The sequence below is a fragment of the Haliaeetus leucocephalus genome, unplaced genomic scaffold (assembly GCF_000737465.1).
Source record: "Haliaeetus leucocephalus isolate CR32 unplaced genomic scaffold, Haliaeetus_leucocephalus-4.0 Scaffold3, whole genome shotgun sequence".
NCBI lineage: Eukaryota > Metazoa > Chordata > Aves > Accipitriformes > Accipitridae > Haliaeetus > Haliaeetus leucocephalus.
In genome coordinates this window covers 278,992-303,682 of record NW_010972439.1, presented here as the reverse complement: position 1 = coordinate 303,682, position 24,691 = coordinate 278,992, and the positions used below count along the sequence as shown (strand labels likewise).

Below are 24,691 nucleotides of genomic sequence, written 5' to 3'. Positions count from 1 at the left end.
CAGCAATACTGGGCATTCTTGTGTTTCATCTCTCTGCTTCCCAAGAATCTTCCTTTTTGCTTAGGAAAAATGTAAATATTAGGAAATGTGGCGCTTTTTTTTCCAGAAAAAAGAAAAGCAGTCAGTGAGAATCCGTCATTTGTTCACTGCAAAACTGACAGGTTTCATCCTGGAAGGTTTACTGTTGTACTAACAAGAAATACTGTTGATTACTAAAAATGCTTGGTACATGAACACTTTTATCCCATTGTATGTCCTTTTCCTGCTCTAGTGTTAGTCTATTTGTTAAACAGCCCAGCTGTGTTACCCCTTGATTCTCTTTACTTCCTACATACGGCAGGAATCCTATGTGCTTTTTTTCATAATCACCACAAAAGTGCCTGGCTGCAGTCAATGAAGATCCTATTGGCATATAATAGGAAAAAAAAAAAAGTTTCATGTATTCCCTCAGAGTTTTCTCTGTCCCAGGTGCAAAGGCACACCGAGTCTGACAGTCAAAATAAGCTTGTTTTGCTAAGACTGAATCTTGATTGCATTTTCTTCCAAACTCATATCTGACTCTCTGGTGTTTCCCAGTCCAAATGCTGAGTTCATTCTCAAGGCTTAGCTTTTTGGCATGTAAAGGAGATGCTGGAATTCCAAACTGATGTGCTGTATGTAATTGATAATGATTGATAAAAGACAGCTAGCACCTGCGGGACCTTTCTTTGTGCAGGGTAAATAGGTGTCTGAGGAGTTCAAGAAAGGGAGCTGCAGAAATTATCTTTTCCATTCTGCAAAGGTTGGTTTGTGTTTCCCTCTTTGTACCTTCAAAGTCAGGATTAGTATTGTTTACACAGACAGAAGGCTTATGTTCATGATGATTAATGGAGAGGGAAAGGCCTTGAAATCCATCACATCTAGCACATTGCCAGACTAAATTACTCAATCGGCTCCCAGATAGAAGGGCTAAGGTATCGCTTCTTAACTTGGGAGTCTCGCTACGTTTCTCTAGTTTAATGCTAAATTTATGGTAAATTTTCTTCTCTGACTTCTAGCTCAGTGTAGTTATTGTTTCCTGACTATGCATTAATCTTCAATTTAAATTCAGTTTAATTCAATTTGAATCTTATGGGAGGGACTAAATATATGATTGGTGGGAGTAAAGAAGACAGAACCAGACTTCAGTGGTGCATAATGAAAGGACAAGAGGCAAGACGTGGGCACTAGCTAAAATACAGGAGATGTGATTTAAACTTAAAAACCAAACCAAAAAACCTGTGAGGGTGACTGAGCACTGGCACAGGTTTCCCAGAGAGTATGTGCAGTTTCCACCCCTGGAGATATATTCAACACTCAACTGGCCAGAGCCCCGAACAACCTGCTCTGGATTTCCCTGGTTAGAGCAGAGGGTTGGACTAGGCAGGCTCCAGAGGTGTCGTCCAACCTCATCCAACCCGTGGTTCAATTTTACTGCTCTTGTAAAGTGCTTGGATCCCTAAGCATGGGAAATCCATTATAAAAAGTTTAAAATACTTTTAAAGATGAGTCTTCTCTGAAATCAATGTGTGAACTATTTTGTTGGAGAAGAGACACCTAATCCTTAAAAACAGACCTTAATTTCTGCCCTAAAATGAAACCATTTCTCTTTTGCTGTAGCATCAGTACTCAGTGCAAGAAGTCATAGCTGGGAGCTGGGTGTAAGCCCATTGGAGTTAATTCTTTAGTATTTCCATGGGTAGTGTCCTGCGCTGGCATGATACTTTTGCAGAATACTTCACCTCACAAGAAGATCTCTCTGGCAATCTCACCATCGTATCCTCCTTGAGAAATGAAGTTCTGTGGGCTATTGTGGAAGTGTCCTCAGAAAATCCTTTAAAACTCTAGAAGTCTAAATTCTTAAGAAAAATATGTAACTTCATACACACATTGGAAGAACATTATTCAGTGTTATAGCCTATATTGATTCAATTAAGAAGCAGTTGCCTTAATTCAGCTCTATATATCCATATATTATGTCATCTTAGTTCAGGGCTATGACACATTTTCTTTTTCCACAGGAGTTTTGCTTCATGAAGCACTGAGGATGAATGGTCATCTTTTAAAATCATCAAGTTAACTTTTTTTTTCTTTTTCCCTTCTCCCATCTTCCTTCTTCCTTAATGCTTTCTTTTTTTTTTTTTTCATACTTTCATGCTTTTACTCAGCTTGCAAAATAGTGGTCTAATGCTGGAGTAGACTTGCTCATTTATTAATAAGATATTTTAATTACAGATTTCTTTTTAATGAGGCAATGTTTTTACCTTTTGCTATGTAAGCTTTACCCAGCTTATTGTACATTGGTAAATGTTATTAATCTTGTAAAGCATGCTGGAATATAGTGCATTTAAAATGTGAGGGCCACAACATAAAATAATGATTAAAACAATTATGACTAATCATGCAGAGCTTTTCTAATGCCAGATTTCAGTTTGTATAAAAAGGCACTCAGCAGGTTAACCGCTGACAGAGTCAAGTGAGAGCCTGTTCTTCCTTTGCGCTCAAGTAAATTGTAAGAAATACCATAAAAGAAATATTAGAAGAGGAGCAATTTGGATGAGCTCCTTTGGCTTCGGTGGGGCTTGTGCACTGCCACAGGTGTTGCATGGTATGTATAAAACACCAGCTTTTGCTGAAACGGTTGAGCTGATTAAAGCTGCCTTGTGCCCTTTGACCTTGCTGCATGCTGGTTTTTAAAGGAAGGAACACCAGAAGAAAAGGGCGGCCGAAGAAACACGAAAAGGAGAGAATTCCTCTGTAAGAAGTTTCTGTGGTCCTGGACTTGCCATGTGTTGGCCGTCCCTTGGGGAAGGGCTGCACTTCTCGTCGCTTGAGCCTCGGGGACACTGAGAACCATTGGAAGTAGGCTTTAGGGAGAGGAGACGTGTGTGTGTGAGGTTCAAATGGTAACTAGGGCTCTTCTCGTTAAGGAGCCTCAGAATAGGGAGTTACGGAGGCACTGACCATGCAGGTACCTTCCCCTGAAAAAGGGAAGGGGAGGAGAGGGGACCTGCTCCCCCCCTCCGCAAACCACATCACAACCTGCTTTCTAAGTGAATAATTAAGCTTGTAAATGCTCTGTGGTCTCTGTGCCTGCTTTATTGCCAAGGCGTTATCAACAACCGGTTTCTGAGGACCAAAAGTAGTGGTCTCTGTTCTTTGTGGATGACTTCTGAGTACCTGCAGCACAAATGACTGTAAATGTCATCGATGCTTCAAAACGTTGACACGTTTTCCCAGACTCTTGGTTGCTTGAAGCTCTGCTCTGAGTCCAGAGCTGGCAGCCTGTTCCCCTTCATTTTCATGTAGTAATCAGCAATGAAAGAGCGTTTCTTTGTGAGCGGCCCCTGGGGTTCACCAAAACTAAGATTATTGTTAAAGACAGACAATTATGTAGAATGAAATAGTAATAATAACACAGATCTAAACGTCTCTCCGTTGTGCCAGGAATGTCAGTGTTATAAATCTCCTCCAGTATTTCCTGTGGGATTTTGTGGATGGTGGAAACTATTGCTAGGCTGTGCCATTTGAGAACCCAGCGTTAAGCATGGAGTTTTAGCAGACTGATTAAAATAATGTCAAAATACACGTGCTGTCTCTTTAGAATCAAAATAATGGCAAAGGCACATTTTTAGATGCCAAGCAAAGAAAGGATTTTTGTTTCTTGGTGAGCTCGACCTTGATTTTTAAATAAGAAGTGCTTTTAAGGGCAAATTACAGCATGCCGCTGTTGTACCCGCTCGGTTATAACCACAGCCAGCAATGTAAATTGCAGGACCCGAGCGTGCTGCAGAAAGCTGTGTTGATTGCCCAGGAGAGCAGCGTGTCCAGCCGTCCTGGTTTCTTTGGCTTTGCCCAGGGGTGACCTCTGGCCAGCAGCTTCCCTTGAGCCTGTAATCCAGGGGAAAATTCTGGTTGTCACTTTTGTCACTCATTTTCAGTGTTAAAAAACAGGTGAGTTCTATTGTATCTTTGTACGTGGAAAAAAAAAGAACATTAAGTTTGATCTAGAAACCTTTTGTCTCTGCAAAAGATCTGAACTTCGAATAATACTTTAGGTCTGAAACTAGCATGCATAAGTTTCCAAATCTTTATGAGCTTGAAGTACTGCGTAAGACTAAAAGCTAGACTTTAAATAGTGCCAGCAAGCATGAGAACTTCTGATTTACATTAACAATGTAACACTTTTAAATCTGTACAGAACTGTCTTTGCAGTTTGAGTTTATAACATTAGTTCTGTGATGTGTTTTTTTTGTGAGAAAGTTCAGTTCCTGGTTAAAACAGTTAATACAAGTTCAGTACATGGTTAACGTGGGAGTTCTGAAAATTATTTTCTTAGCGTGTTTCAACTATGGTGCATGTGATAATGGAAAGAACAAATGAACAGAGGGTAAAAAGAAAAGATTAAGAAAAGAGTTGGGATTTAAAGAAACTTTTACAAGAAACAAAATATTCATGCATTTGTGGCCAGGAATAAGATTGTTTTTATCTTCCTAGATGACATTACAGGTATCTTCAACAGGAGTAAAGAAACGGGAATAGGTGTATAAACAGCAGATTTTGCACTGAAGCTAAAACCAACCCATACGAATAGTAACAGAGGAAAAAAACAAAACAAAACCCCAAACCTAAAAATTTAGCTAGTTCTTGCCCTGTGGAATGAATGCGAGTCATAAGGTTTGGCACAGTGCTGCTTTGTAAGACCATTTTCAGAAGCAGTGGAGAGGCCAGGTCATCTATTTTATCTGATGTCAGCTCTCAGAAGCAAGGAGCTCTGCTTCAATTTTGTTAGTTTTCAAATAGCTGGATGGTACAAAAGTTGTATTTAATAATGATTTCTCATCAGGAAAAACACTATCCAATATCCTTGGATATTATGGAGACGATAAGCTGTTCCCTAAGGGTGCGTGTGCAAGCACTGTCGGTGGGAATGTGCTACAAGCAGAAGTAGCAGCTCCTGACATCCAGCGTGTTGGGGCTGAGCTGAGCTGGAGATTTTGTGTTCAGGGAAGTCCCGCTGGGTGGCTGAGCTCTTGCCTCTCTCTAGTGAGGAAACATGGGGAAAGAAGTTTGTGAGGTAGGTTTTTTTCCTTCAGAATTATCAGCTAGTGCTTTGTGATAGAATACTAGATAACTATTATCTCCCTCCTGGGATCCCTCACTAGAGAGATACTGAAATTTTGTGCCTGATTGGGACATTTGCTTTGATGGAGTATGCCTTTTTTGTGCCCAGGATATAGTGTATGTAAGCTAGTAATCTGTTTTCAAGTGGAATGAAGGCAATCACACAGACCCTTAATTTCTCATTGATGATGATAAGATTTCAACTAGCAATTAGAAAGATGACTTTTAGCAGCTGGCTCTTCTCCAGTAGTTTCATCACAGTTCTGTCTGTCATTCACGCTCGCCCGTTGTTGTATACATACAGCGTGTCGCATGCACCGCGGCTGCTGGTTATGAAGCGCCTGATGAACCTGGGCCAGAAGCTTCCTCAGGAGCTGAAACCTGTGGCGGCAGGGTCTGGCTTTGGCCTGCTTCACCCTCTACGTTTGCTTATTCTGATGGGAACAAATACCATCACAAGATGCATCCTGGCCGTAATTCTTGGCGTGACGAATGGGTTTTTGACTCACAGGAAACTGTAAGGAAATAGTGTTTCTGCTCATTTGGTGCTGATGTTTTCTCTAAGAGTCTTGTGGTAAAATGAGGAGCAGGTGTGTGAGCAAGAAACAGCTTTGAAACTTTTGATACTCTAGGTGGGAAAAGCAGACTTAAAGTGATTGTATTGGGTTTGTGTGGCAAGGTTTTGGTAGCAGGGGAGTTACAGGGGTGGCTTCTGTGAGAAGATGCCAGAAGCTTCCCCCATGTCTGACAGAGCCGATGCCAGCCGTGGCTCCAAGATGGACCCGCCGCTGGCCAAGGCCGAGCCCATCAGCGATGGTGATAGTGCCTCTGGGAGAACAGAGTTAAGAAGGGAAAAAAGTTGCTGTGGAACAGCAACTGCAGCCAGAGAAGACGAGTGAAAACGTGTGAGAGAACCAGCCCTGCAGCCCCCCAGGTCAGCACAGAAGGAGGGGAGGAGATGCTCCAGGCGCCGGAGCAGAGATCCCCCTGCAGCCTGTGGGGAAGACCACGGTGAGGCAGGCTGTCCCCCTGCAGCCCAGGGAGGTCCACAGGGGAGCAGGGGGATGCCTAAAGGAGGCTGTGGCTCCACGGAGAACCCACACTGGAGCAGGCTCCTGGCAGGACCTGCAGCCCTGTGGAGAGAGAAGCCCACACCAGAGCAGGTTTGCTGTCAGGACTGGTGACCCCGCGGGGGACTCACGCTGGAGCGGTCTGTGCCTGAAGGACTGCAGCCCGGGGAAGGGACCCACGATGGAGAATTTTGTGGAGGGCTGTCTCCTGTGGGAGGGACCCCACGGTGGAGCAGGGGAAGAGTGTGATGAGTCCTCCTCACCCTGAGGAGGAAGGAGCGCCAGAGACGAGGTGTAAGGAACTGACCCCAACCCCCATTCCCCGTCCCCCTGCACTGCTGGCAGGGAGGAGGTAGAGAAAATCAGGAGTAAAGTTAAGCCCAAGGAAGAAGGGGGAGTGGTGGGGGGAAGGTATTTTTAAGACTTAGTTTTTATTTCTCATTACCCTACTCTGATTTGATTGGTGATAATTAATTTAATTTTCTCCAAGTCGAGTCTGTTTTGCCTATGATGGTAATTGGTGAGTGATCTCTCCCTGTCCTTGTCTCGACCCACAAGCCTTTCATTCTATTTTCTCTCCCCTGCCCAGCTGAGGAGGGCAGTGATGCAGCGGCTTTGGTGGGCACCTGGCCTCCAGCCAGGGTCAACCCACCACAGTGATGTTCGTTGTAATGATGTTTTGTGCTAGAGTTTTTCCCCTTTGGTCCTGTAAATTTTATATAGGAAAGATCCCAGGAGAGTATCAGTGCCAATACTGGCAAGTTTTTAGAGGCTTTCTTAAACCTCTTATTTTACAGAAATCTATGAAGTTTCTGGCTGGTCTGTCCTTTTCTAGCCTAAGCCTTTCCTAAGAAATCCAGCAATTTTCCACTTGAAAATAGCTATGGGTAAAGTCACACACTACTTTCACATAAGATTAAGGGTTTGACAAGGGTAGTGGGAACAAAGAAATTCCAAATTAAGTCTGCTCCGTATTTAAACCCCCCTCTCCCAGCCCCCTGTTGCACAATAGCAAGCTTTCCTAATGCAAGTAGGTTGTTGATATACTTCCAAAAAGAATTCCAGTTAGCTGAGAGATGGGATTAAATGGATTAAATAGCCTCCTCATTTTTCAGTGAAAAAAAAAAGGAGTTCAGTCGAAGGCATGTACAAATGCGAACTTTAATGATTTTGGACTAGATTGGCTTTCCAAACAACCTCAGATTGCCTTGCAAATTAGCGTGCCCATTCTTGGCGAGGCCCTGCGTGTTGGTGGTGGGTGTGTGTGCATGCTGACACGCGTGTGCGGGGTGGTGGGCGCATGGAGTTTGCGCTGTAGCTGCAGCGGTCATGGGCCAGGAGGTAGGCTATCAGTTGGGTAGAAAAACTGCAAAGAATATAAAACAGCATAGAGTGCTCAGTGGCCGGTCTGTTCCCATTTAGTGCAAAACTGGTGTGCCCTACTCAGCCAGACCCAAGCCCTGGGAGAGCCCAAGAATTTCCAGCCCACCAGCCTGCTCTTACGGTAGCGGTTTTGGTGGCCTCTTCCATTTTGCTGCCGTGTTGTGTGATTACTAGGTGTTACCTTTTCTTCCTCAGCACAGATACTTGACATGGTATGAAAACCGACTTTCTCCTCCTTTTAGGTCTTCTCGTGGACTTCTTTTCCTAAGAATTTATAAGGCATCAGCTTTGTACAAAGTACATACAGATTCTCCCTAACTTACTCTTCCTCATAACGAAAGCTGATTTCTCCTCAACGCTGCATATCACGTCTTGCTTTCATTTTTCTGATCCCCGAAGACAGGAAATAGCAATATGAAGCTCCACGCCAAGGTCTGTCAGCAGCTGATAACTTTATGTGTGGCAGATAATTACCGGAGTCATGACTTGTATGTGGACAGCCTGACTCCATAGCAAAGCTGTCTTCATCTTGGTTGTTTCACGGCGTCCTTTGTAATTCTTTGTCCTGTGAAACTTATTGGCCACTTGTTCAAGCAGCAGCAGTAGTGGTTTTTTCATTTGTTACTAATTTTTCACCTAAAGACCCATTCTGTTGTTGGAAAGATACAGATACTACCATATACTTAGCGTAGTATTGATAATGAAAACAAAAATAAAAAAGATGGTGGGAGCGGTTGGGGGGGCAAGATTAATGGTAGCAGATGAAAATTGTCAGGAATCCCTAAAACCTTTTTTGGCTTCTTTCTAAGGACCACTAATTTGCCTTAACCTATTGCTGTTATGAAGAGTCACATCCAAGAGACTGAAGGCTAATGCATCCCAGATCTCATGCAGCCAGTCTAACTGGTCTTAAGTATAAGCAGTGGAATAATTTTGTATTGTGTGGATGTTTTCCCTGTTAAACCAGACTTCTTGCTGTCTTTGATTTCTATATTAATTTGGAAAGCATGTGCCAAGAGTAAAATTTGTTTCACATTTGTTTCAAATTCAAATTAAATCCCTTCACCCCCAACCAAAGAATTTGCAAGGAAAAAAAAAGGGGGGGGATTGGTGACCTTATCATGACTGGATCTCATCCTGATGAAGGGCCAAATCTTTTTAGCATTGAAAGGAAGTAAAAGCAAGAATTAAGAACTTTCTCTGATTACCGCTGGGATAGCAGTGTTCTCCTCTTTCCTCTACCTGCAAGGAAATGCTTCAAAGCAGCCATTTATTCAGGCAGTGTAATTCTTATCTCTTTTTACTGTCTGGCTTACATCTTTTATTTTACCTTAACACTTGGGCCTGTGTCCCTCCCACTTGATTTTATTCACCTGAGACGTGCGTCTCTGGAGGGTGGTGAATGATTGCTTCCTGGAGAGAAGGAGCGGAGAGAGATCGGCATACCCCAGCGGCAACGCAGCCTGCTTAAGATATGAGTTATCTCCTTGCCGTAGCCCTCTTGCTCACTTTTTCTCTGTCTTTATTGACCATGTAGGGTGACTTTGCTTCTAGCTTGGTGTTACAGATTAGATAAGGAATATTAAGTACCTAAAATTAGTACCTCGGGGATTTGTAACTCTAAGTCGACCAACTAGAGCAAAGGAAAAAAGAGGAGACAATGTAGAAATGAAAGTTAGCTGCTTAGCTGTAGAGGTACTTAAGAGCTCGCCTAATATTCTTGTCTTTGAAAATCTGTCCTCAAGGAAAATGATGCTGCACTGTGCACAACCTGTGCAAAAGTTAGCAAGCATTTGGAATGTGTTTGGCAGATTAATAATGTCGTAATTTTCCTCACCCTGTGGGTTTTTTCCTTTTTCCCCCATAAAGCGGTGTACTAGGGGCTCGTCAGGTTGTGCGTTAGATAATTGAGTTGTTATGCCAACAGGCTGTGCTGAAAGGTGTTACATCAGTGATTTCTTTTTCATCCCACTGTGCTTTGATCTCCTGCTATAAAGCAGAAGATCTAACAGTGGAAACTTTTGAAGATGATAGATGAATTTTGCTAATCCACTTTTCATAATCCGTACGAAAAATGTCTGTCCTTATCAGTCAGAAAAGATTTAATAGCTGTTGTCTCTAGAAAGTCTCATATTATCAGGATTGCAAACTATGGAATTACTGTTAAGAAATATTTTACTAGCATGTTTTGAAATGTTGTTGTAAATGCTTTAGAATAAATGAATAAAGATGCTTCTTTGTTAACCATGCTTTGTTTGTTGTATTTTCTCACTAAAATGCAAAACTAATTTGCAAGAGAGCACTGTGCAATGGTGAATATTTGCTGTCCTTATTGGTGTTAATTGCCCTGCTTTAATTTCATGTTATTGGAATTCACTGAAACAGTCAACTTAATCCAAATATACACTAATTCCAAACATTATATGGTGCTGAAACAAATGGTAAAAGTCTTGGCTCACAAGATGTAAAGCATTGTAGCTGATGGAACCCTTGCGACAGTAAGCAGTGTATAAAATACTGTTTGCAGATGTTGGGGCAATAAAATGTGGCATCTTCTAGGAAGGAGCAAGTGCCTGTGCTTGTCCCTGGCTGAAATTTACACTTATATCATCCAGATGAGCTCAGTAAAGTTACTGCAGTTGCCCAGGACTTCGTCCAGCACAACCTTGCCCAATACATCTTTAGTTAGTTGAGCTCCCCATGTCTCTGAAAAACCCTGGTTATAGAAAATTGCCAGCAATGCTTAGGATTATAAAAAGTATTCACCTGGTCTGATTATATTTTATCTCTTTTCTTTACAATAGCTTTGGGCCAGATAATGCTCTACGTCGATGGAATGAATGGAGTAATAAATCATAATGAAACCATCCAATGGCTCTACACACTTATTGGGTCAAAGGTAAGACACTCTCCAAAATTCTTATTTTATATGTTTTTGGTATTCTTTAAATACATTTTATTTGTATTACATATGCATTTAGGGTATAAACAGACTGCATGTTAGGTTCTAAATGAGTACATAATACTGCATGGAAACCAGGGCACACTGAGCTGTTTTTTTTGTTCTACTGTTTTTATACTCTTTTGTGCTGTTGGCACACACTCTGCTCTTAAAAGCAAAGATACCAAAGATGCCCTCGTTACTGTCTGTGCTGCCATTGCCGTTGACCATGGAGAAGATTTTTTTAGTCTTGCAGTTGCAGTTCCCAAGACATTCTTTGGAACCACTTTTTGGGGTGGTTTTTTTCGCCCCCTTTCCATTCTGTGAAGGCAAATCCTTTTCTACAGTTTCACCATTCTACACTGCTCAACTTTGCAGAGCACTGGGGGAAGACAATTCAGAGTGACTTCCTTCTTAGAACAGAACACAATATTTCAGTTGGAAGGGACCTAGAAACGATCATCTAGTCCAACTGCCTGACCACTTCAGGCCTGACCAAGTTAAAGCATGTCCTTAAGGGCATTGTCCAAATGCCTCTTAAACACTGACAGGCTTGGGGGCATCGACCCCCTTTCTAGGAAGCCTGTTTCAGTGTTTGACCAACCTCTCTGTAAAGAAATGCTTCCTAATGTCACGTCTTCTTGTGCCTGAAGAGCCCTAGAAGACCAAGTCTGGTACCTGCCTACAAGGAGGCAAAAGCTGAAGGCCAGAATATATGCCGCTTGGGTCGGTCTTCTCCAGTGAAGTAGCGATTTACATAGTGCACAACCCGCTTTTAAGGCCGTCTTTGTTGGAAGTCGAAAAGGAAACAGAACACAGATTCTGCTGGCACGCTGTCCTGAAGGCCTGCAGAGTAGGTAGTAAAACCACAAATACACCATTTTCCACTCTGTTGGCTCTCCAACTTTAGGAAGTTTATTAAGGCCTGCAGGGACTGCTGCTGCTCTTGCCATGTAGACCTGCTTGGGACAGGTCCATGTGATGCCAGAGCCGGAACAGCGCATGTTAGCTATTGTCAGCAACTCAAAAGTTGCTGTAATTGGTGGAGCTGAGTCCCTAGTTAGAATTACTAAGAAATTTACAGGAACTTTTCCTCAAGTGGCTGAGTCGCAGAAAGTTGCTGTTGGATCCACAGAGATGCTGCTGCTCTCCCCCTTTCCCCTGATACCTTTCATAACACCAGGAGAAAAAAAGCTTGGTGTCCCAGGGGCCTTTTTTAACCACTACAGAATTTTCTTCTAAAAAGTGCAAACTTTACTGCTGCAGCAGATTATCAAGTCAAAGAACAGACACTGCAGTATTGAAAGAACTGATTTATCTTGGGTTGATATACCTATATTGGTAGATATGTAAAAGAAAGATAATGATGGTTATGAAATCTCAGGCTTGCAGGGAGTGCTTTATGACTGGAAGAAGATGAGGAGAAACTTTTCCCCCATGTAAAATGTTCGACTGTTGTCTGAGCTTTACACTGGGCAGTTTGCCCTCTTGCAACAGAGAATGTTAGCCACGGTTGGAAAAGCGGTGCAAGACGAGAGAGAAATGATTTGCTTGGTGTAGATCCTGATTTTCAATGGAACAGCTAAAAGAGACAAGCAAAACAGGGAAAAAACTATTGCCGTGTCTGCAGTTATTTTAATTCTCTAATGCACCTAATGGGAGTGGGATGGGGGAGAAACACGACTGTATTGCTACCTTGCAGATTAAATCCTGTCTAGATTTTCTTGACCAGAGTACTTCAGCTCTCAGGTCTGTAAGCTCCTTTCTCCCTCCCCCATTGCCAGCCCAAATGATTATCTCCATGTCCTGGCTCGGTGCCTGCAGCTGAGGAATGCAGGCAATGTGCTTTGAATAGTTTGGTTTCAGGTAGCATCAAAGTTGCTTTTTCATTATTCTTTGACTGTCTTGGAAGAGATCTAAGTCCCTGTCTGCGTGCCAGAAGTTAACCGAAGGTATGGCAGGCTTACTGTCACAGTGTGGTGGAACAGCTGCTTTATGCACTTAAAGGTGTATTTGACATTCTGTGAAAAACGAACCCCTGGAATTTGCAACGCGCCTGCGGTCTAATTTGCAGCCCTGCTATGGTGGTGCCTTCTCTGCAGCAAAGGCGGTGAAAAATACATTAACACTGCTGAACAAAAAAAGGAATAGTGAAATTGCCAATTAAGTCTTGGGACAAATCCCTCTAATAGGATGCAGGAGGGATACAGTTGTTCAGCTGCCACAGCTGCGACACATGGTTTCTCACCCTCTCAAAAGCTCTGACAGGGTTTAATATACTCAGCGGTGGAGGTTGTTGAATCTTTTCCACTGATTTTTTTCTTTTTTTGGTCAAATTCTAGAATGGTTTTGACCCTTCCCTGTTATTGCGTAGGGCTGCTCACTTGGAGTAGTGTATTACTGTGTGTGTTTGTCCACCGCAGCACTCGCCTTCAGCAGCAGACCTTAGGGTCTGCACACTCAGCACTGCATCACCTCTAATTTTGGTACCCAGCTCCCAGATGACTTTATGCACCTAGCATTACTTCTGTACTGGGATAAGGGAAGGGGGTGGGAAATAAAATCTGAAATCAGTGAGAAAGAAGGACTATAAGCAATTTACTGAAAGCCTGTCTAGATTGTTGCCATTATATTCCTTACTGTTGCTAGTTGTGCTGCAGTTTTACCCCTCTGAGCATCAAGGGATGCTTCTATAGATGGATTATCGGAAGTTGCTGGTAACTTTAGTGCTGTTGTCTAAATTTGCTCTGAATAAAGTTACTAGGGAGGTGGTTAAAATTCTAACAGTGTGACTGCACTGGTGCTGCTGCCCTTATGCTGGGTATGATGCACCAGTGGTGTCAGCGTGAGGAACTGAAAAGCAGGAATAAAGTTAATCTTAGATGACTCATTTGTTAGGGGCAGAAAGACCCTTCCTTCTGTTTCAGATCGGCACTAGATTGGAAATTTGAAGTTAGCAGTACCCTTCTTCTGCCATGTTATTTAAAGAGAAGAGCATTATCAGCACATCCCAGACTCTTAGGGCCACTGCCGGTCATTTGTAAGACACATCCAGCCACGTGTGAGCACACCAGCGTGTGCCACTGGCCTTCCACAAGCTGGCTGTAGGCTGCTTTCCAGTCATCAATGGCTAATATATCCTTGGCATAAAACATTTACAGCATAATCCCAATTTAAGTGTACATTACTACTATTTCATCATTAGTTATATAGGCAGCAATTCATCAGTCCTTCCCTGTTTAACAAAGCATTCAAGTATGTACTTAATTATAGGTGTTTGGTTACATGCTATTGGCTTCCAGAGAACTTTAATACATAACTGAGGTCAGCAGCATACTGCTGTAGGAGTGCAGAAGACGGCTGTAGGAGGGCCAAGGCTCTGACCATCTTACATAAGCTAGAAGTTATGCAAATAGGGAATATGTGTGTCAATGAAGTTTTCTTTTAGCATTCGTTGGTAGCATGGAAAATTCATGCAAGATAGTTTGCTTTTTAAAAGACAAAACTAGCAGTCAATTAATGTTAGTTAACAGTGCTTTCAGAATTGCTTCAGTTTTACTTTTTTTTTTTTTTTTTTTAAGTGAGAAAACTAACCTCTCAGGGATGTTGCCTTAACTGACCACGTGCCGTAACATGTGTTTGAACCTCACAGCATCTGGGAAATGATATTTCACCGCTTTCTCGGTGTTTCCACCAGCTACACGTTGCGGCTGCTGAAGTTGGACTTAAGTTTTTGCATTATATTGCAAGTTATGTTTAGCCTGGTTGTAAAGGGACCCGAGGCATTTGTTCATGCTGGCAGCTGGCACCCCAGAGCCCTGTGGAGCTCGATGGTGGATCACCTGCAGGTAGAGTCTCGGTTTGATGGTGATGGCAAGGGCTCTTGGAAAATGTCCCTTACCCAAAACAAGGGACACCGGGTTAAAGATACACATGCACTGAGCCAGAGTAAGTCCTTATCATTATTTTTCACCTGTTAGCATGTATGAGGTAATATATATATTATCTTTCATATGCGTTGGTATTCCCTCTGACCTGGTAATAGTAAGTGTACAATACTGTGTCAGCGCCTTACCCTCTCCAGGACTAGCTACTGAGTGTTTACAAAAAGTACATTTCTGAACCAAACATCTTGGAAAAACCCCAGGGGTTTATATCGTCCACTAGAGAAGCAAACATTACTTGGCATCACAAACCCACAGGCTTTTGCCACTCCACCTCGATCTTCGAGGGCACCTCTAAGGCATTAAGTGGTCCAAAACCTGAGTCTGGTTTCACCTTTTCTTTCCCCCCATTTCTGACTGCTACTGATAATGAGTATTTTTTTCCCATTTGATGATCCAGGCTGTTCTGATTTGCCCCAGGGGAGCTAAAGCCCCTTTTTGGCATTGTTTTCAGTGGAAAGTAATCCATTTTCAATGTGGTGCTGGGTAACCTCAGAAGACAGGGTGGAATGCTGGGCCCAGGCTGATACAACGAGGTTGATTAAAGATTCCTATCTCACATCTTGTTTTAATTTTTTTTTTTCTGCTTTGTTTCTGTCTGGGTCCTAGATTGCAAGGTTAAATATGAACTTCAACTAGAAAGTTGTTCCCTGTGCCTTGGGTGAATCTTTTGCTTCCCTTGGTATTGAAGCAATGGCTTTTTGAATGTTTTAAAATGTAAGTCAATCCAAAAGAATTAAAAAATCACTATGTCAAAGCAAAAGGGAAAAAACACCATTCAAACAGCACATAGTTGTAGTGGGTGAATTTGTTGATATCAAAAGGAAAGTAATCTAGTAGGGCTGCTTTTCCTGCGTTGTGCCAGTGACGTGTTAAAACAAGCACATGGTTAGTAAGACATTTCATGAGAATTTTGAGAGAAATATTCTTAGTCACAAAAAGCACTAAAATTGCTTTTACAGGTGAATCATTTAAGGTATATAGAAGTAAATACTCAGTTTAAGCACTTGGTTAAATCAGTCTCCGTTTCAGAAGTAATTTATGCATGTGCTCAGCTGAAGTCATAAGCAGAGCAGAGAATACCGTATAACTTGCATTTGTGCTTTTCTTTTCCTCGGGAAATTTCTTGCCAAATCTTATGCAAATGGATGTTAAAGTGGGTCTACATATATATACCAAAAACTGGTTTGTCGTCATGGAGAAAGTTACAGATGTAAGGGGCTTAACAGATATGAACAGGACTGAAATAGTAGCATCAGTAGTACTAAAGCACAAAGCACGTTGAGCTAAATCACCCCCAAAACTGGATGGTATACTGTCTTGTTGAGGGTCTTGGAAATACAATGTATTTAATCTCATTAATTTTTCTGGCCATATATTTTGAAAATCATTGTGCGTATGGATGACTTACTCTGAGTTAACATTGCCTGGATGATGAGAGAGAATATACGTAGGAATATGCCTGATCTTTGTGAGCAGGAGGTTGTCCTGTAGAACTGTCCTACGCTTTATTCTTAACAAGTTTGGAAGGTGATCTAGAAACGGTGGCCAGCTAAATGAATGAAGCATCCAGGAAAAATTACACAGCTTGGGGACCTACTGTGATTAATTTCACATGTTGTCGTCTTCCCAGCCGGCTGCCTTGATGGTTAACGAGCTCTCTTGCAGCCTCTGACAAATGAGACCCCACAGAGAGCTCACCATAAGCTACGTAGAGCGCGTTGTCTCTCTCACCTCCAGCCACGACTCTGATAAGCCTGCGGTTTTGTTCTGTTTTCAGGTCTAGCCCAGGTAGAAATGTCAGTTAGGTGTCAGTCTTACAAGCTCCTTTGCTTACTGGAAGGGTTCCGAGCAAAGCTGAGATCTCCCCTCGAGCCCTAAAATCAGCGCGGTCTCTCCCGTGGGGCTGCCCCGTGCGCTTGAGACCTTGAGCTGCGGTGAACAGGTACAACTGCTTTGAGTTCAGTGAAACTCTGAAGATTCGTGTCAGCTTAGCAGCTGGCTTTTAAATTTAATCCGCTATGCATTTGGCCATTGAACTATTGTTAGGAAAATTGTCGTGTGAGGGAGAAACAAAATCCTGGATTTATAGGAATTTTCCTACTTCCTGCCTCTCAAGGGCTTGAGCCAACGCTCGCCCAGGTCGGCAGAGAGCTTCCCTCCTCTTTCACTCAGAAACTCTAACGGCACTGTTGCATGAACGGAGTTTATTTTGAATTGTATTTAATTAGTGCTTTGAAGATAAGGATCAGGATGTTGCAGTAAACTTGGAATAGGATACGCCAGCCAGTGCAGGCTGTGTTATGCGCTCGCTTTGGTCTGTCCAACTCGGCAGACGGACTGCCACGAGTGCTGCTCTTCTTTACTAACCGTATTTGTAGGTGGGTTTAAAAGCCATTCCATCAAACATGCGAGTTTGCAGTAGTCCAGTCCTGCAGCGATAACTATTCCTGTAGCTCTGTCTGTTGCATTCGCTTCTGAGTAATTTGAAGGGCTAAATACCCATTTTCCTGTGTTCAAAATGAACTCTGGTAGATTAAGGCGATACTAGAAAACACAAAGTTCCCCCACATCATATCAGAGATCTGATTTCAACTCATTTGAAGTGGAGAATGAGAAAATGTAATGATTAACTGCCAACAATGTGGCAAATGTTCAGGCCCAACTTTTCACTCAGTCTCATCTGTTGAAATCTGTATGAGAGTATGTCCTGTTAGCGATGAGTGAAATATGTCCAAATATTTCCAGAAAATACCATGTACGTATGCAGATGTACAAATTTCTTGTTGCAAAGGACAGGCATGAAGAAAGAAAAAAGCAAGTGTGATACTAGAATTAGATGGGGGGGGACTGAAAAGCAACCTAAAAGTCAGTGCTAGCTTTTAGAATTACCTTGGTGTCTCTCACTACAGTAGTTCAGTGTCACAGATCTGTTACCGTTCACATTTGTGAGCAAATTACTGTGCCTCAGGCCCTAGCTATTAGTATTTTCTATTAGCTTCTAGTGTTTTCTAACAGGCATTATGTCCAGCATTCCTGTGAAAGGAGAAGGGTGCAGCTGGAAAGTTTGTCTGTATTGAGGGATGAGACTAAAGAAAATGGAGCCTACTTTTTTCCAGCATGCTTGGAGCTGCTGGTGTGAGAGGTCTTTGACTATAAAATCAATTGCCTGAACAAGAAAAAGAGAAAATTTTCAACCATAAGTTGTCAGGTGGAAAAGAGTGAAGAAATATGAAAGAGTTGCTCCAAGGATAAAAAGCAGCTGGTTATAATCCAAGCTTATAGTACACACCTGAGATTTTTATGCATATCTAAACACAGAAATCAACTTGGCCAATATAAACCACATTGTGGTCATTATGCCAAACCTTTTGGGACAGCTAAGTTATCATTTTGCAGGGCAGAAATATCACTACTTCTAAGTCAGGAGTTTAGTAAGCTGCATTTTAAGGAGTGTTTTTAAATTAAAATAAGCAGTTATGTCTGAACCTTTTCTGGAAGCACTGTTTCATGAACTTGGGTGCATAATGCTTCAGTTTGCAGGGTTGCCTGTTTTCTGGTCTCTGTTGCTCTTAGGGGATGCAAGGATGTATCTTTTCTGGCAGGGGCTGTGGTGCTTGGTAGAGGGAATGTGGGCTATTAGAAAGTTTTGATGAAGAGCAGGGAAAGCTTTTCTGGTGCATAGGCAGTTACTGAAAGGCCACCAAACTCAAACTGGTGACCTTTAGCGAAGGTCAAGTGATGTAGTTTTTTAATCTATTTAATAGTTAAAATAGGTGTATACAAAAAGTCCAGGTAATGCTTCACAGTAAAGTACTTCTTTGAATTCCCTCGTGGGTTTTTTATCACAATCATTTCCCTTTGGTCTGCTCCACTCGGTCATGTTGAAGTCCAATTATATGATGTTTTTAGCACTGCCACAGAACTAGGATGCAGCCTGCACAGGTAAGCACCTCTTCATGCAGGCACCCACATGAGGCCTTAAGTTTAGGCATCCTGGTGGGAAGCCATTTGGCAATCCTTCCTTGCTCCCCTGAGCACTCTTCTCCAAGGTGGATATTTTGTGCTGCCAAACTTGACAGCTTCTGGCATTGGAAGAAGATTTTGGAAGTCATTTTCAGTCTGATACGACCGCGTGCGTTATCAGATCTGGCTGTATGTTAAACTAGCTGTTGTGCCAGTCTATTGGATGACTGATTCTGGTTTATATATTTGCACTCATCAGTAAATGGGTACCAAAAATCAAAGTCGTAGGCTCACGTCAGTAGCAGATATTGTTTGTACTCTGTCCTTGTATCCCCATTTCAGCAAGCCGCCAGGCAAGTCCCTCCAGGTGCCATCAGCAGTACTTTTATGCATCGAGGCCTTGAATCATGGGGAGTGGGGCCCATGTGTGTGCCATGTGTGGTATATGAAATAAATCAGTATGAAAAATAAGAAAATGCACCGTAGTGAATGGGTATGTTTCCAGAAAGTGCAAGTACCAGTACCTCACCTGTACTTACTGCCAAATTGTTATATTGTTCCTCTTCCCTCTGCACGGTGAGACCAGTATAAGAAACAAACCTGGCGTCCAGATCTCCTGAGTCTTAATTAAGTGTCCTGAGTTTTAGACAGAGTTTTTGGTTGTTCTACCAGTAGAAAGCATGGGGGGAAGGGGTTGCGCTGAGGTGACTCCTTCAATTCTGTAGGAAGAAAGGAGGTGGTCAACCTTTTGCATTCTTCAGTCTGTATTAATGTTCTGGGGTTTTATGACTGTTGAAGGGCATTATGGTTAATTTTTACTTATTCCCACAGATCTGAAGAATGTAGGTAGTCTTTCCTTATCTTAACAGAGCATTGGGCTTAACTTACATATTTATCACAATACCTTACAATATTCATTCTGTGACAAGCATAGTTGAATTTATTTATAGGATACGGGTAGGATGCTTTTGTTAATCACTTCATTTTTCTCACTGTTTATAGTAAACTTTTGGAGACTCAGACTTTGTTACCAAGTTGCTGCTTCCTCTTGCCTCTATTTTGATGTTTATTGAGTTGTTATTAAAGATTTTTGAGAAGAACTGCGCTGTTGAAGTGGATCCTTTTTACAGGATTTTGCAGAAATGCAAGTACAATTTGTGAGGAAACAGCAGCAGAAATTCCACACAAAGTCTGTACAAATTTTTGGCTGTGCAAGGATCTCATACTCCTCTAAAAGTATGGATTGAATCTGCTGTGTACTCTCTGACTGCTGATGTGGGGCATATAGGATCCATCTTTTTCTGCAGAGCTGTGCTGCTTAATCTTCTCTCTCAATGTTTTTTCTGAATGTCCTATCTTTTGGGAAACTCCTTGAGACAGAAACTGAATTAGTCAATACTGCATTGCCTTTATTTTGCTTCTTAAATGTGTCTTAATTTTCTTCCTAAATTAGTCTCTGTCCTGGTTGCCATATATATAGTGCAGTAGTGGAATTCTGCCTGCAGGAAAGAAGGTGGTATCCAGCATTTTTCACAGCGTCATGTAAACCAGATCCGAGACAGTTCAGCCAACACAGCAGTTAATATACCAGTGTTTTGCTTGTAGCTTAGCCTGGAAGAATGGCCCAGCTAGAGAGGCAGTCCATACATTGGGAGACCCAGGCTGAATCCAGCTTCCAGGCACATTCTTGAACCAGTTTCAAAATCCCTTTGTGCCCTGGTCCCTCATCTGGAAAATTGGTATTTGGATTTTAGAGCCCTGGGGGAAGAACATGAGGGAGTGGAAGGACAGATTATATGTGTTGAACACAGATACGTAGGTGAAAGTTGAACCTAATACTAATTGTTACCATATCTGTCCTTCTGGCATCACTCAAAAATGCTTGTCATTCCTTTATTTAGATATAGTTGTTCTTTAAAGCAACAGCTACTAGCTGAAGGTACTTGGATAACAGTAAAAAATACGCTGTATCAAAAATGGACACTGCCAAAACATGTGTGATGGCTTTACATTCAGCATGTAGTGCACCCCACGGCACGTCTGAGTTGCAGCCAGCTCAGGTCCCTTGCCAGGTTTTTGCCCGAGGACTCATCGTGGTTACCTCATAGATTTTATGTTGGTCTCCTCAGTTACAGGATTAGTCCTTAGGAAGGAAGATGTGTGGACTTCAATTACTTTTCATAAGATGAAGATCAAAAGAAAGGTTCTCTGATAGTTGTCTGTCTGGTTTTTTTTTTTTTTTTTTCCTCCACAGTCCTCTAGTAGTAGTTTATACCATGTAAAGTCTTTTCAGAATAATTTCCAGCATGCCAGCAGGTTCTCTAGCTGGCTCCCATGATACGCTGAAATGAGTCTCATCTGGACGTGCTGTGTACTCTCTTTCCATATTCTGATCCTCTTTGATCACAGCAATTGAACAAGGAGTTCAGATGCTTCCTGGTTTGCCCCCCTCTATCTCTCTACTATTTTCCTTTTTGAAACCACATTAATGAAAAACAAGGCTGTGGTGTTCAATATAAAAAATACGGTTAATACCTCAACCAGCATGGAATTTTTATAGATTGCTCCCTTTTATTTTTTAATTTCCTCCTCTTATTAAAAGACACAGAACTGTAGCAAATGTATGCTTTGTCTTTTTCGTTTCCAGCAGCGTGTAGCTACTCCCTTCTTTAGTTTAGTAATAAAATTAAAGCATCCCCTCAGAAGCCATTTTTTTCTCCACTGCACTTTAAATTTCACTGTGTGGTTGTCTAAGCATATTATTGTTATGATTTTGGAGGGAAATGCAACACTTTGCTAATTCACAGTTTGAATGCTTCCCCACTCGAGCTTTGCATATGACAGCCTTTCTTGCAGAATGTAAATGGAAAGAGTAAAATGGGATAAGAGACCCCCGCAGGTATTACTGTATAGAATTGCCTCAAAAATGTTAATCCTTTGTGGGTTGAGTTTCTGTTCACCCCGTTTTCCTTTAAATAGAACAGAATTCCACTTCTTCGTATTTTTTTTCTCCTTGTGTCACTACCACTCTCTGTGGTTTGCAGTAGTCTGTGCTCAGGTCGCTGCTTCTTTTTGTCTTCCTTATTGCAGTCTAGCTTCCCCAAATACACGCTCTCCTCATATTTGGTGTCCATTGGGCCACTCTTCCATGCACAGGGGAACTGTGGAACCCCCTGTAGTAAGGATTCTGCATGGCTGTAAGGGGAAAGACGTGATAGACCACCTGAAGATAGGTTTGCTTCCAGATCCTCACTGCTTGGTGATTTGCTCAGGTGGACATCTGTACTAGCTGTGGATCGGATAGTGAGATTTGTGCTAAACTTGCTTGGAATCATGAGATACTTCAGCTTTTGTCGCTGGCCTGCACGATGTCCCTTCTCGTTTCCTTGTCATCCCTTCTGATGCAGGGACGCAATGTGAATGCCCAAGTTTGGTTTCTGACAGTGGGAGATCGACATTCAGAGCAGAGCATCAGACAGAAAAGGTCACTTCACTAAGCAGAAATTAGGATAGGCTTGCCGTTCGCTAGGGTGGGTTCTGTATAGGAACAGCAAGTGCTCAGAGGGTGTCCCAAGGCGTTGGGCCGTGGGACAGGATCTGAAAACTGAGCGCAAGATTTTCCTGATGTCATCACCTGATAGAGTAATACTGCCATTACTCATCTAGGGGGTTGTTTTGTTTTTCTTCCCTTTTGCTCAGAAGGGTGGGTTAGGATTATTCGTCATCTTTGGCTAAACAGACACAAAGTTATGTGGAACAGATGGACATCACCAGACTGCCTTTACCTACAGGTCATTAGCACATATTTTGACGGGTCTGAATAGTTCAGTCGCAGTCTGCACCGGTTACGATACTATGGATGTTTAAGCACGATAGCATCCTGCCATTTCAGTTATTCTTTAGTTCCAGAACAAGAATGAAGCCTAAAAAAGCATCCTTCCTATTTCCTCCTCTTTCAGAGGGTTGCCTTCTAAAGTTTTTTCGGTAGGTTGCCTTTCCTAATGGAACTGAGTTGTAGTTTGAGAGGAAAGAGGGAGATATTTCACTTGTCGGAGCTTCAGGAGGTTTTAGACTTACCTTCGAAACCATGCTATTAATTTGTGTGTCTGATTTAATTTTAAATCCTGCTTTGTCAGTAAAATAGTTTGCTTAAATGTCCTGTATCTTTAGAACTACAGGAAAAAGCAGATCTGGAAATTTTTTAGAGTAGATATTAATACCTCCTGCCTCCATCTGAGGTTCCTGCTTTCCTGCCTGGGTATGGATGCATGCAGATGAACTGACACACACGCATTTTCTCTGACTGCTCTGGAGAAGCATCATCATCGGTGGCGGCCACCCCGTGCCTGCAGCAAGTAAAGAACAAGAGAGGAGACCAGACAGGACACATCTTGTACGACCAAGATGCAGAAAACACCGCAGCTGTTCTCATGTAGAAGGAAGAAAAAAATGCGAGAGGAGCAAAAAAGCAAGCTGCCTTTCCTGCCTTAGAAAAGCCATCCCACAGCACCATCTAGCAGACACAGATGGATATGAAGAAACAGACTGAGGACAAGGCTGGAGCAAAATGCTACTGGGAGAAAATGATGTTGAGCAGGACTGCGTGCTTTAAAAGAGCTGTTCCAGCTAATACCTTGCACAGCTCATTGATAGGAGCGGAGTTGTGCTGTCCTTCCCTCGGGCAGCTGTTACCCTTTAGTATTGGGTATTTGTAGCCTGATGCAGCTAATTAAACTCTCTGCATATCTGATGAAATACATCTTCAGGTTTTTTGGGGGGAGGTTTGTGCTCTGGAGTTGTGCTCTTTGGGCCCATGTAGTTGTTAACACACCTAGCTTAATTGGAGTGATGGCATTAATTGCCTTGCAATTTAGTCCAAGGTGCCGGGGGGAAATTGCCCAGCAGCCTGCTGAGGAGTTCTGCCAGAGCAGGAATTTTGAAGAGCCCGGCGAGCGCAGCCTGGTCCCACCCCTGCGGCTGGGGAAGACGTGTTAGAAAATAGTTAAGCTGCAGCTGCTGGCCGCTTCCATTTTTAAAAGTAGTTGTTTGACATGTTTGCTTTTCTAGGGGGACCAGAATACGAGCCTGCTTTTAGGCTGCGAGTGTCAAGTATTTATTTGTGAAACTGTAGCAGCCTATTGCCTTTACTTTCTTACATGATTAATCTTGTTTGTCTCCGTACTTTAAATTGCCTTTTAGCCTTCACCCTGCCATCCTAAGTAGGTGGATATGAAAGGCTCTGGCAATACCCACTTGTGGGAGGCTGTCTAGGAGCTCAGAGGAAATATTCAGGGCTGCAGTTGAAGAGGTGATTTCAGAGCACAAGTTGTAGCTGGTTATGCTGCACTAGAGCAGCACTGGTCCTCCTATGAATTGTACTGTGGATATATGGGTTAGAAAAAACATGACTCAGTAACAGGAAGGAGTAGTAGGACTTATGCTTGCAAAGATTTTTAGTTTGGCATTATGCATGTAGGCAGATCTGCTTTACTACTCGGAGGCAGTACAGAGAGATCTCTGGCAGCAAGACTGAAACCCGGTCCCTTCCAGGTTCTGAGATCTTATTTTCCTGGTTGAAGCAGGCGACTGGCTATCAAGACTCTTAACTGACTCTTAATTTGCTCTGTAGCATTTGGAAAACTAGTATTATTGTTGTTGTTGCTATTATTATTGTTGTTGTTACTATTATTCAGAGCCAAGAACTATACAACTAAATCAATATATGGACACCTAAAATATTCTTTCAGATATTGTGGGACATTTTACTTTTATGAAAGGAAATGTGCCTATGCAGTACCTTGGAAAATTAAAAGAAAACCTAACTTTTTTTCTGGTATTTCCATGATCACTGTGGTAATATCTTTCATGCCCTTCACACAGTTGCTTCGTGGTACTTCTCATGGCTTTTATGGAACTGTTTAGATGTTTAAGTAAATGTTCCTTGTCAAGTGCTGCGAGAGCCTACCATGAAACATTTTCTAAAACAGGCAAAATAACACCAAAAGTAAGTGTTCAGTGTGATCTTAGTGCTCTCAGTAAAGTCACCTCTTCAAAAATTGTACTCGACTGAGTTGAAAGGGTCAAATCTCAATTACATTTGGTTTTGGGTAAATCCATAGGAACCATTCCCATCAGACATTACACAGCTACCGCAGTGCCTTTCAGTTGAGCTTTCTGGGATACAAAGGATCATGTTCTGCAGCAGTTTATAAGTTTCACTGCTTTTGTGAACTGCTGCCCCTCGT

At 42.3% G+C, this 24,691-nt stretch overlaps 1 protein-coding gene across 3 annotated transcripts in view; it reads left to right on the top strand.

The window, feature by feature from the left end:
* FHOD3 (formin homology 2 domain containing 3) overlaps nucleotides 1–24,691 on the top strand; it is a 387,204-nt gene that overhangs the window by 218,511 nt on the left and 144,002 nt on the right. For all 3 annotated transcript variants that reach the window (XM_010573877.1, XM_010573894.1, XM_010573885.1), the window contains exon 6: nucleotides 10,400–10,494. In XM_010573877.1, coding sequence (XP_010572179.1) covers nucleotides 10,400–10,494 — 95 coding nt within the window. The remainder of the gene's footprint in view (nucleotides 1–10,399; nucleotides 10,495–24,691) is intronic.